The sequence below is a fragment of the Heloderma suspectum genome, chromosome 2 (assembly GCF_057233095.1).
Source record: "Heloderma suspectum isolate Gila_16-S chromosome 2, 16-S_ref, whole genome shotgun sequence".
Classification (NCBI taxonomy): Eukaryota; Metazoa; Chordata; class Lepidosauria; order Squamata; family Helodermatidae; genus Heloderma; species Heloderma suspectum.
This window is the reverse complement of record NC_139459.1, coordinates 51,670,816-51,682,287: the sequence shown is the minus strand read 5'-3', so window position 1 is coordinate 51,682,287 and position 11,472 is coordinate 51,670,816. Positions and strand designations below refer to the sequence as shown.

Genomic DNA, 11,472 nt, shown 5'->3' with positions numbered 1-11,472 from the left:
GCTACTTTGGACCCACATAAGCGCTGCATGCTAGAGAAAACCGAGTTCAAATCTCAGCTCTACCAGGAAGCTCAAGAGGTGGCCAGGGGAAGCACTTTGTCAGCAGAGCCGGCTCCAGTTTTGAGGGGGGGGGGGAAGCAAGGTGTCCTCCGCAGGTTTACTGGGCAGTGGCGGGAAGTGAAGGCTGTCCATAGAGGAGCTGTTCAACCGGCTGGGGGAAAGGGAAGAGCATCCCGCCTCCCTGAACATGAAACAAATGGTGAAATAACAATGTTCCTCTCCAGTGAGAATTGCAGCCCAGCTCTGTGGTGGCCCCACATCTTTGGAATGTTTTGCCCCAGGGGAGGTGTCGTACAGTCCTCTCTTTGCTGACCATTAGGAATATCTTTAAAGAACTCTATTTTTTCCAGTCTCTATTTGATTAATTTTAGTACACTGTGCTTTTGAACAGAAGTTTTATCTGTTGCTGCTATCTTGGTGTGATCGTATTGGTTACATTTCTATACCATCTGATAGCCAAAGCTCTCTGGGTGGTTCACAAAAACCCCAAGTACAGCATAGAAGCACTATAAAACATAAGAGCATTAAAACTACAGTATAAAAGTAGAACCAGCATAAAATGTAGCAGAAACTACAGTATAAAAGTACAATCAGCATAAAACATAGCAGCAATGCAGATATTTAAAATACAGTAATAAATTTAAAACAGCAGAGCTAAAAGACTAGTAGAACCCTAAAATTCCTGGAAAAATAAATAAAAGGTCTTCACCAGGCACCAGAAAGAGTGCAACGTAGTACACTGTAATGATTCAAGTACTGAATGTTGGTTTGATAGTTTTATCGATTTGTATTTAAAGCATGTTGTAATCTGTTTTGTGTGGGTTTTACTTCAAAAAGCAGGTTAGAAATCTATTAAATAAACCAGCCCTTGGGATATTTATTCAGAAGTGATACTGAGCCAAGTCCTATGAGGAATGGTTGAAAGAGCTAGGTGTGTTTAACCTGGAGAAGATTAAGGGGAGATATGACAGCGGTCTTCAAATATCTGAAAGGCTGTCATGCAGAAGAAGATGGATGACACTTGTTCTCTGTTGCTCCAGCGGGCAGGACTAGAATAAGGGGAGGAAATTGCAGGGAAGCAGGTCTTGGTTAAACATTAGTAAAAACTTATCAGTAAGAGCTGTTCAGCAGTGAAACAGATTGCCTTAGGATGTAGCCATACACTCTAAAGATCATGCACACACCATTGAAGGTATAGTGAGGAGAGTTAATAGGTAATGGACTACACAGGCCAGCCAAGTCTAATACATAAAGGAAATATGTGAGAAGTGTTTGATAAGAGAAAGGGTAACAAGGAGTTAACTAGTGCAGTCTTAACTGCCAGCAAAAAGGAAGGTATAGGGAGAACAATGATGGGAGATAAGCAAATTTATAGTTAGGAAGAGACAAGGGCTTTAAGTCTAACAACTTAAGAACCCTGCAGCTGAAATGGAATATGGCCCTGAACAGAGGTAGAACTGGGAGGGGGGACATTATGTGGCCATACCAACAATAAAAGACAAATTTGACGGTTTTAGAACTGCCTGAAATTAAGGGGAGAAGTTGGCAAATCAGCCACTAATGGTATCAAGAGTACATGCAGGCTGGATGGGAGGTGCGGGAAATAATTTACCCTTTTAGTAGTATGGCAGTAAGGAAAAATAGCACAAATAACTTTTTGTACAAGGATGGCCTATAAGCTAACAAATAATTAGTTACTACATAATTATGCTAGTGAAAGTTTGCAAACTGATTGATCATATTGAAGAGCTACTGCATAAGAGGCAATAACAAGACTTTTACTAAAGAAATCTTCTTTTGACCCAGATCTAACTATAGGCCAATCTCAACTGTACCAATCTTGGCTAAGGTGATCAAGAAGGTGGTGGCGTTGCAACTCCAAATATATCTGATGATCTGAACTCATTTCAAATCAGGCTTTTGGCCAGGATATGCGTGAGACTGCTTTGGTCACCATGGTGGATGACCTACACCGGAGGCCGGGGGAATGCGACCGTTTGTTCTCCTAGATCTCTCTGCAGGCTTTCAATACAATTGACCATGATATCTTTCTGGACCACAGGGCAGGGCCTTGGGGATGCTGTTTTGCAGTAGTTTAGGTCATGTTGGGTCATGTCCAGGTGGTGCTGAGGGAACTACTGTTGACCTTACAGCAGTCATTGGCCTATGGGGACCCATGGGGCTCTATCTTATCCCCCGTGTTATTTAACATTTACATGAAACCTCTGGCAGAAGTCCTTTGGAGCTTGGGAGTAAGGTGCCACCAATATGCTGATGACACTCAGCTCTATTGCTCTTTATCACCTAACAACAAGGAAGCAGTCAAAAACCTTAAACGTTGCCTGGGTTCTGTAATGGGCTGGATGAGGGTGAACAAGCTGAGGTTGAAGCCCAACAAGATGGAGGCGATATCAGTAGAAAGCCTGACTCAGGGTTTGGTATTCAACCTGTCCTGGAAGGGGTTATGCTCCTCCTGAAGGATCAGGTTCATAGCTTGGGAATGCGCTTTGATCCTATGCTATCTCTGGATTTTAACATGGTGGCGGTAGAAGGAGTGTGTTTGCACAGTTATCCTTAGTGCGCCAGCTGCGACCCATCTTGATATTGTTTGACTTGGCAACAGTTATCCATGCCTTGGTTATACCACATTATTACAATGTGCTCTATGTGGTGTTACTATTGAAGAGCATTCAATTCGCACCAATAGGAAGCTACTATTGGTGCAAAATTGCTGTACACTGTCTTTATAGCTTTTTCGCAAATAAGGCAGTATATGAAAGTTAAGAAGAAATACATGAAATCTAGGTTATAGCATTCTAATTTTCCATTGTTACATCCAACCCATGCAAATTATAACAGCACTAAACAAAACACCAAGTATATCTGTTTATTACAAATTTTTTATTGAATTGGCATAACGTTTTTGTTCAAATGCTACTTATTAGTTAAGCTATTTCCCCCCTGTTGGTATGAGGACGGACACTATAGTAGAAAGAGATGTAGCAGTTGGACTTATCGTGCTGCACAGTTACAACATGAACGTTTAAAAATCATGTGTGTTTTACTCAGGAAAGACTGTACAGATAAATCTTACAGACTAAGAAGACCAAAGGTACCTTAAATTCCTTTTCAGCTGACAATTAATTTAATATTTGGAACACAAATATGGTTTGGTCAAGATCCCAAGAGATACTTTGTACACACCTGAGAACTTGGGTATTCCCAGTGGTATTTGACTCCCCAACTTCTCCACATGCCATATCACAATCTGCCTCAAAAGCAGCTTGCTATGTAGCAAGAGACGTCTGTTTGAGAAATACAAGTATTAAGACCCTTTTAGGCATGCAGAACTAGTTGCAGATTTCTTGGGATCCCAGCCTGTTATTAACTGTGCTTTCAAGAACACCGAAAATCAGATTTCTTATAGTTAGTTACATTTACCAAATTGTATATTAAGAACATGCTCTGCAAGACTATGAAATAAGTCCACCCACAATTTCAGTTATCAGAATATACCACTATCATCAATTAGCTTAATGTGTTCACTTTTAAAATAGATGCAGAAGTCTTTATGGTATTTGTTATTTTGGAATTTTTTTAATGGACTAGGAACTGATGAAGTTCAACTAAAATAAGCCACTGAAACAGAATTTTTTCTAAGTGATCTGTCAAGCCCTTTAAAATGCTGCCTCATTTGTTAAGCACTTGTCAGCTTCATTTATTGAGATTCTAAACATTTCATAGGTTTATAAATACTGTAATAATATTTATAATAATGTCCTAAAATGAGAGTCTGATGCTGTTAGTTATCTATAAAGTATAAAGCAAGGGTCAATTTCAAAGAGAACATAAAGTTATTATGACAACGTGGTTTATAACTGCTTCTACACAATATTGTGCTGTACAAGCCATAGTTACATATCATGGGTCAATATCTAAAATACTTGGCATTCTTAGCTGCATCTGTCTTCCTCTGCTCACTGTTATCAAAACCTATAGGAAGATGACTGTTAACTGTAATCTTTAGCTGACCCACAAATTATAATTCTTAACACAAAGGAGTGTATTGGTTCAATTATAATAGTCCAATGGCCAGCAGATTCTTATGGTGGCACAGGGATTTAGGACACTACAACACAGGTTGGCAAACGTTTCAGTTATGAACTATATTTCTGATGCAATGTAAATATACCCTGATGAATATTAAAAGGCATCTAAATACAATTAGAATGCGGTAAGTTCGCAGTCTAATATTGTAATATTTTAATCATAACTCAAAGACACACAGACACAACTACACACACACACACACACACGTTGCTTCCATGCATAATGAACAAGAACATTATGCAGGCATTATCAAAACTGATTTTGGTTACCCAGGCCCTAATTTCTATCATCACCCCCAAACATAAACACTTATTTAATGAAAATATCCCATTATAAAAATAAGTACTGTATAAAGAGCCTCAAGTATGTTACACCTAACTGTTCATGAAAATTCACACTTAATACATTGTTCTCCCTGAAAATAAACAGGGATACCAAGAGGTCTCAAAAATTAGAGAATGGAGCACAGACAGGCTTCATGCCTGATTTACTGCTACAGGATGACTACTTTAAGGGTCATCTGGATTCTTACTCGTTCTTAGAAAATCCAAGAAACAACTGCACATCTGAGCACAGAAGAAAAAAAAAAGATCAGGTATTTAATATAAAGAATATTAATTTTTATGTTCAATAATTCCATTATAAATGTGTAACAAAGTCAGCCATTCAAAAAATTTGATGGGAGCTGTCAAGTTTTGGAAGCATCATTATTCACTTCAAATATACCAATATTAAAAACCAGAGCCTTATAAAATTGTCACACCTGGCAGAAACATGCTCAGTTTTTCTTGTACAGCTAATATTTGTGCAAACTTCTTAGACATTTTAAGTATGCAAGTACTCTATAAATCAAGTGTTTATATTTTAACCTCAACTATTCAGCTAGAAATTGTTCTGTTCTACTTAAATATGCTCATTTTTTAAAAACCAAAAAGTAGTTAATAACTCATCAGACTCAGATCTCACTGCAAAGAAAACTACATATATTTACTTGCAGAAGGAAGATGAATATACCTCAGCATTTTAAACACACGTGCTAGTTTTAATCCTTCCTTGCCTTTTTTCATGGCTGTATTAAGTGTAAAGTTTCAGAACATTAGGGAACTGTATGTGTTTAAACTGAGCTTTCATGTTGAGGTTAAGGAGGAACACACACTTTTATAAAGGCAAAATCCTATAAAAGATGAATTACTAAATCATTGTTTTTTAAAAAAATAAACCTGAATATTTTGCCCATAGTGTAATGTAACTGCTTTGGTATTGGTCAGGGCTAGCGATTCAGTCCACTATACCATAATAGAGATCCTATTTACTCTGTGAACAGAGTATATTTACAGAGATTCTGTAATGAAAAATATTAATTCCATTTCCAGTGGTAGATTTGAAGCATTTGATGTCCCGCCATGAATTACAGGAATCAAAGCACTGTCCAGATCATTTAGGTAATGCTGCGGAAGAAGCTGGCCTCCAGACCCCGCTTGGTATTCCACCTAAATTGGGGGGAAAGTTGTGTTAAATTTGCTATACCAAATCATACATGCAGCAGAACACTATTTATATTCTATACTTAAAGCTTTAGACAGTTTACAATTATAGTTTAGCATTTTAAAAAGAAAAAAGATATTGACCACTCTCATATTGTTTTACAAAGTTCCACAAAAAGCCCTTGTTGGCAAATGGTCACCCACGGAAGAGCAGCTGTGACTGAGTTTGTGTGGCAGGTGTGCGGCAGCAAGCTCACCCAGCTCCAAGACCTCTCTAGCCAGTGGATGGGGCAGGCTGTCTCTCCCTGCACTGATTAAGTTCTTACCAGGAGTGGACCCAAAATCCCATAGCAGGTGCTGTTCATCCAGTGGATGGGCTATTTGTGATGGATGAATCATAGAATAGCAGGGTTGGAAGGGACCTATAAGACCATCGAGTCCAACCCCCTGACAGTAGTGATGGACTGCTACCTGGGAAGAAGGGGGATGTAAGCTCCCAGTACCTATAAGTTTTCTGCAAGTAGCCAGAGCCAGGCTGTCTTTTCATTCACTGATGGAAGTTCTTACCTCTCTAATACATTGAGGTGTGGTATACAAGACTCACTGGGCAGCAAAACAAGATACAAAGCTTTTAACTTGCAAAGAGTTGAAGACTTTTATCTCTTCCAAGTTAAGCTCATTTTGTATATGAGAACTAAGGTGAAGACATTTTATACGACTTTTCTCAAGCTCAAAACAGGTTACATAAAAAGTGAAACATGATTTAAAGTCCCCAAATGGCTATATATTATCATCACTTATACGGATACATAGCTGCATCATTTTAAAAGTTACCATGTCAGTATCCATGGAGACCCTAAGGCCTATCTTGTTCATTCCATTATTTTTCAGTGTTTTGAGATGCTGACGGAGAGCAGTACAAGAAGCCAATGCAATTTCTTTAGCAAACTGATGAGCGTGACTGTATAGCTCATTGGCCTTTAAGAGATAGAACACCTGAAATGTAATTAAAGAACAGTTAGCAATGGTAGATTTGTTAATCCCCTCAAATTAACAAGACAACTACTGCAGCAGAACATCTCTAAAGCAATGGCCATTGTAGATTTGTTGAATCAGTGGTATTCACTAGGAGCCTGTTTACATGTAATGGCAACCCACTGGTTTAAAAACCAATGGGTTGTCATGCACGAGCAGGCACGTTTCCAGAAACACACCTGCCTCTTTCACTTTGGTTGTCAAGCACAAATGGGCATGCTTCCAGAAGCACACCTGCCTCTTTCACTTTTACCCCACAACCCATGATTGGCTCTTTCATAGGTTGTTGAGCGGGATGTCTGAACCTGGACCAGTGGGTTGTTCAGGGGCTAAACAATCCAGCAGTTAACCCAACAACAAACCATGGATTAACTACTGTATTGTTTAACCCCTGAACAACCCATCGGTCTGGGTTCGGACATCATGCTCCACAACCCACGAAGGAGCCGATTGTGGGTTGTGCAGTAAAAGCAGAAGTGGGTTGTTGTTACATGTGAACCAGCAATAAAGGTTGCCAAGGGACAAGAAATATTTAACCATAGCTACAAGTGCAATAAAAATACACAACCATTAGAGAAGAAAAAAATCTTTAAAATGCAGCTTAACATTCTGAAATAAAGTTGTCCTAGATATGCATGTACAGGCAATGACCTTTCCCAACAGGCCTGTCCTCACGTACATTGATGCAGGCAGTATCTTTATTAGGACAACCCAAACATTGCAAAATAGTGTGCAAGCTTTTCCAATCTTTGAGGCGGCCTAAAAACGGTATTGCCTTAATATGGATTTTGGCATTTTTCTTATAGCCAACATGGCCCCTTTGGTATTAACACAGGTTATTTAATAGTGCAGTATGCAAAGCCAATATAAACTAGATGCTGCCATTGTCAGGAAGTATTGGGGAGGAGTGGAGGTGAAGTGTGATTGACTGTAATCCGCCCAGAGAACATTGGTTATTGGGCAGGTTAAAAATATAATACATAATAAATAAAGTGTGGGGAATATAGTCGGTCTAAAGGAATTCAGTGTGTAGGCCTCATACTTAAAGAATGAGGAAATATGTGTTCTAGTCCAAGGTCCAGTTTTATTTAATATCCCTGAAACTAGTTCTACTCACCACTTGAGTGCTTGCAATTTAGAATACACAAATAAAAAAGTGTATCTTTTCCAGACAGTAAATAGAGAAAGCTGCCTAGAATATAATGAAAGGTGTTGGAAGGATGATTTATCCTTGTATAACAATGTGAACAAGCAAATGTGAAAAATTAGGACATAGTACATTTGGCCTTCAAATTATATAGTCCTTTATTCCATTAGCATTATAAATCCTTTGAAACTCAGAAACTCTTTAATGTGCAACAACTATCCCAAAGTCACTACATTAGTGGTGGTGGGAATCAATATGCTGCCTTTCATCAGTCAAAAGTTGACTGAATGATGTTTCAACTTCTTAGGTCTCATGTTCAAGTATGTTGGGTGCTTTCCTAAGCAACTGCAAATAAAAACCTAACATTCATATTTTAGTAGGCTAATGGGCTACCATAAAGAAAACGATCTGCAATTTAACTGACAAAAACAAGAAAATATTTAATAACTACATTTAAAGTTTTAGAAAGGAAAGAAATATCATGATTTGAGACAATGATGGGAAAGTGAGGGCTGCAGATGAGAGCATGCTGCATGTTGAATTCAGTAATCTTGTCTCTGCTTCACATTCAGATGGCTTTTCAATGTTTTAAGTAGCATCATTTAATTTTGTGAATATTCGCTATTTTTAAAACAGCAACATGTACTTACTTCCGTACACTTTAGACGTTTTCCATCCATTTCAAAATATTCTTGAGCTATTTTTTCACTCTGAACTCCTTCCATAGATTTCCCATCTATTGGGCTTGTAACTCTATGAACCAAGGTTAATGGTATATTAATTGCACTAGTCAGGCTTTTCTGGTCTCCTCCCTTACACAGTCACTTAGTTCACATACCACATTTAGTTTGTAATTCCGGCTTAATAAGCCAGGATATGAACGAGTAGTGTGGACCCACATGCAGCCACTTACTCCTCCCTTTGCACAAGGGGCAGAACAGCCAGGATTCAACATTTAAACACATCCAACATTTAAACACATCTTCATGTTACAGGCCAGGTTGATAAAAATCAATTATTTTTTAAAAATTAAAACATTGGATTTTTTTTAACGTAAATCGATTTTTAAAAATTTAAATCAGCTTTTGAAATTTTCTTAAAACAATTAGTGAAGAGCCTAGGTCAATAATATAATGAATATTAATTATACAACTTGTAATTATATTATATGAATAACAGTAGTTTCTGGAGATGGGAGATAACCTGATCAGTCTTATTTTGCACTGCAGGTGGTGTACAGAAGTGCATGCTCTCTGTCTGTCACTGTCTCTCTCTGTTTCTCAAGGCCTTACCTCTCTTTAAGTGCAAAGATAAAGAAGGTCAATGAATAGAGAATTTGGAGAGGTGGAGTAGATCTGAACAAGGAGGAGGAGTCAGGATATAAATGCAAGGGATAGGGGATGGGAATAGAAAGTGGAGCCAAAAGTGAACAGAATATATTCATGCAGTCCTGACTCCTGAGGAAACTTCTGCTGCATGTATCCTCCACTGCATACCTACCTTCTAACAAAACCTGTATCTCTGAATATGTATTAAGGTTATATGAACAATAATGTACTTCTACTAAAAATGATTAAATAGAATCTTCCTTACTAGTGATCTAAACTATGATTTAAATCATTGAGTCCTTTAGAGAAGTGATTTAAATCAAATCAACCCTGGTTACATGTGAATAGGGAACTATGGTTAAGTGTTTCCAAACAAGCCTAGATTGCAACAAAGCCAGCTTTAAACCAAAGTCTGAAGTTTGCTTACAAATCTTAACTTGTTTGAAACATTTAACCATAATTCCCAGTTCACATGTAACAGGAAGCTATGTTTAAGTGCTGAGTCCTGACTTGTTTTCCTGCTCACTCAAAGGGAGGAATGAAGCAGGAGTGAATGGGCTGCATGCACTCATATGCTTCTCATGCATATCTTGGTTTATTAATCCAGGATTTTTGGCTTCCCATTACATGCAAATGTGGCAATTGTCAAAAATGCTTAAGTGGACCAGCTTTTTGTAACAGAGATTAAGCTGGTATGTCATATTATATAGAATTCTATGCATTGTTACCTACCCTTAATTTTTGAGATCCAGTGGGGTGATAAGCTGAAAATTCAGGATCCAAAGAACTGTTTAGACTCCTAAAAGAGTCTTGCACTAACCCAGTGGAATTTTAGACATTTTTCTTTGAAGAGCTGAATGTCATTATCACAAGCTACTTTTGAAAGCCCCTCAGTTTTAAAAAATAGTTTGCCACTAAGTACAGAGGGATACTTTTGAGAACAACAGATCTAAAACTCTTTCAGGTTCTTTTTGAACTATTACTAGAACTTCCGTAAACAGCCCGAGGGAACCCTCATAATAGAATTTGTGAATGAAGAGCTCACTGTCCCCAAGTAAGAAGTAGCATTCTCATAACTTAGCTGATTTCTTTCTATATTTACTTCTTTAAAAATTGGACCCAAAGATGCTCTTCCATGAGTAAAAGGTGCTTTCATTCACAGGTGCCTCCATCAATTGACTCCACCATCCTGCTGCACCCTACCATGCCACATTCCACACCATTCTGAAGGGTTCCCTGAACCCCAGAGAGTACAGGGAGTGGAAGAGCCCCACTGCATAAGTAGTATTGTGTTCACAAGACTTTAAATCCAAGTCACTCTTTATGACTGATCCTGAATCTTCAGAATACTGCAAGTGAAAAACTTTAAATACCTAATGTACCTTGTTCAAACTGAGCTTACCGACAGTTATGTATACATAATCTAGAACTGTTACAGCAGTAGTGTTAGCACTCAGATTTGCTATTCAATGATTTTGTCGAACATTCACAGTCTTATTGTGTAATTTAAAACCATTCTCCAGATTTCTCCTGTACCTACTTATACATGTTTATTTGTATGTAAAAGGACCAGAGTAAGCAGCAAAAATAATCTTAAGGTGGGCAGAATCAACTAAACTCAGAACAGCTTTAAAAATGTCCATAGCACAGCCCTCGGAGTAGTGGACTAATCTACACATGTTCAGATTAATTACAAACGCACAGGCTCAAAAGAGAAAAGTCTCCAAAAATTCTATAAATATACCTTTTAGGGGGGGAAAACTGACAACTTTTGCAGAAAAACCTTATCAACATGCACTTACACTTTAGTAAAAATCATACCTCACATTTGTTTTTTCTTCATTATCTACCCAACAAATATCTACATATTCTCTCAGATCTCCTGAATCTACTTTGCCACATGTAATTCTGAAGTCCTTTTTTTCTCTTAAAGCTTGACGTAAGCCATCCATAGTCTCCTGAGTTATTTGTACCATTATTCCATCTATGAAGAAAAACAGTTATCTTACTTAACATGAAAACCAAATTATGGATATTTTACTACAATAGTAGAGGTGCACCCCTACATTCAAAATCTGCCAGCTGATGGGCTATAAGTTTGGTGGAAGTTCTGCTACACTGGCAGAACATCCAATATATCACTGCCATGACAGATACTCTAGTGGCACCTCAGATACATTGACTGAACATGCCACCAGTGAAGATACACCAGCAGAACAGCTAAAATTAGGCTATCATGAGCAGGACAGGCTGAGAGCACACTTATACCATATCTTATACTAGGGGTGAGCAACTTGCACTTAGAAAA

The 11,472-nt window shown here is 38.1% G+C and overlaps 1 protein-coding gene across 4 annotated transcripts in view; it reads right to left on the bottom strand.

The window, feature by feature from the left end:
• Positions 1-2,946: 2,946 nt before the first annotated feature.
• The window catches only part of ZFYVE16 (zinc finger FYVE-type containing 16), a 43,153-nt gene continuing 34,627 nt past the window's right edge, over positions 2,947-11,472 (bottom strand). For 3 of the 4 annotated variants that reach the window (XM_084833556.1, XM_084833558.1, XM_084833557.1), the window contains exons 15-18: positions 10,986-11,148; positions 8,487-8,589; positions 6,489-6,650; positions 2,947-5,660 (exon numbers count right to left, since the gene is read on the bottom strand). In XM_084833556.1, coding sequence (XP_084689682.1) covers positions 5,502-5,660; positions 6,489-6,650; positions 8,487-8,589; positions 10,986-11,148 — 587 coding nt within the window. In that variant the 3' untranslated portion in view covers positions 2,947-5,501. The remainder of the gene's footprint in view (positions 5,661-6,488; positions 6,651-8,486; positions 8,590-10,985; positions 11,149-11,472) is intronic. The other variant, XR_014787640.1, reaches the window with a different exon arrangement.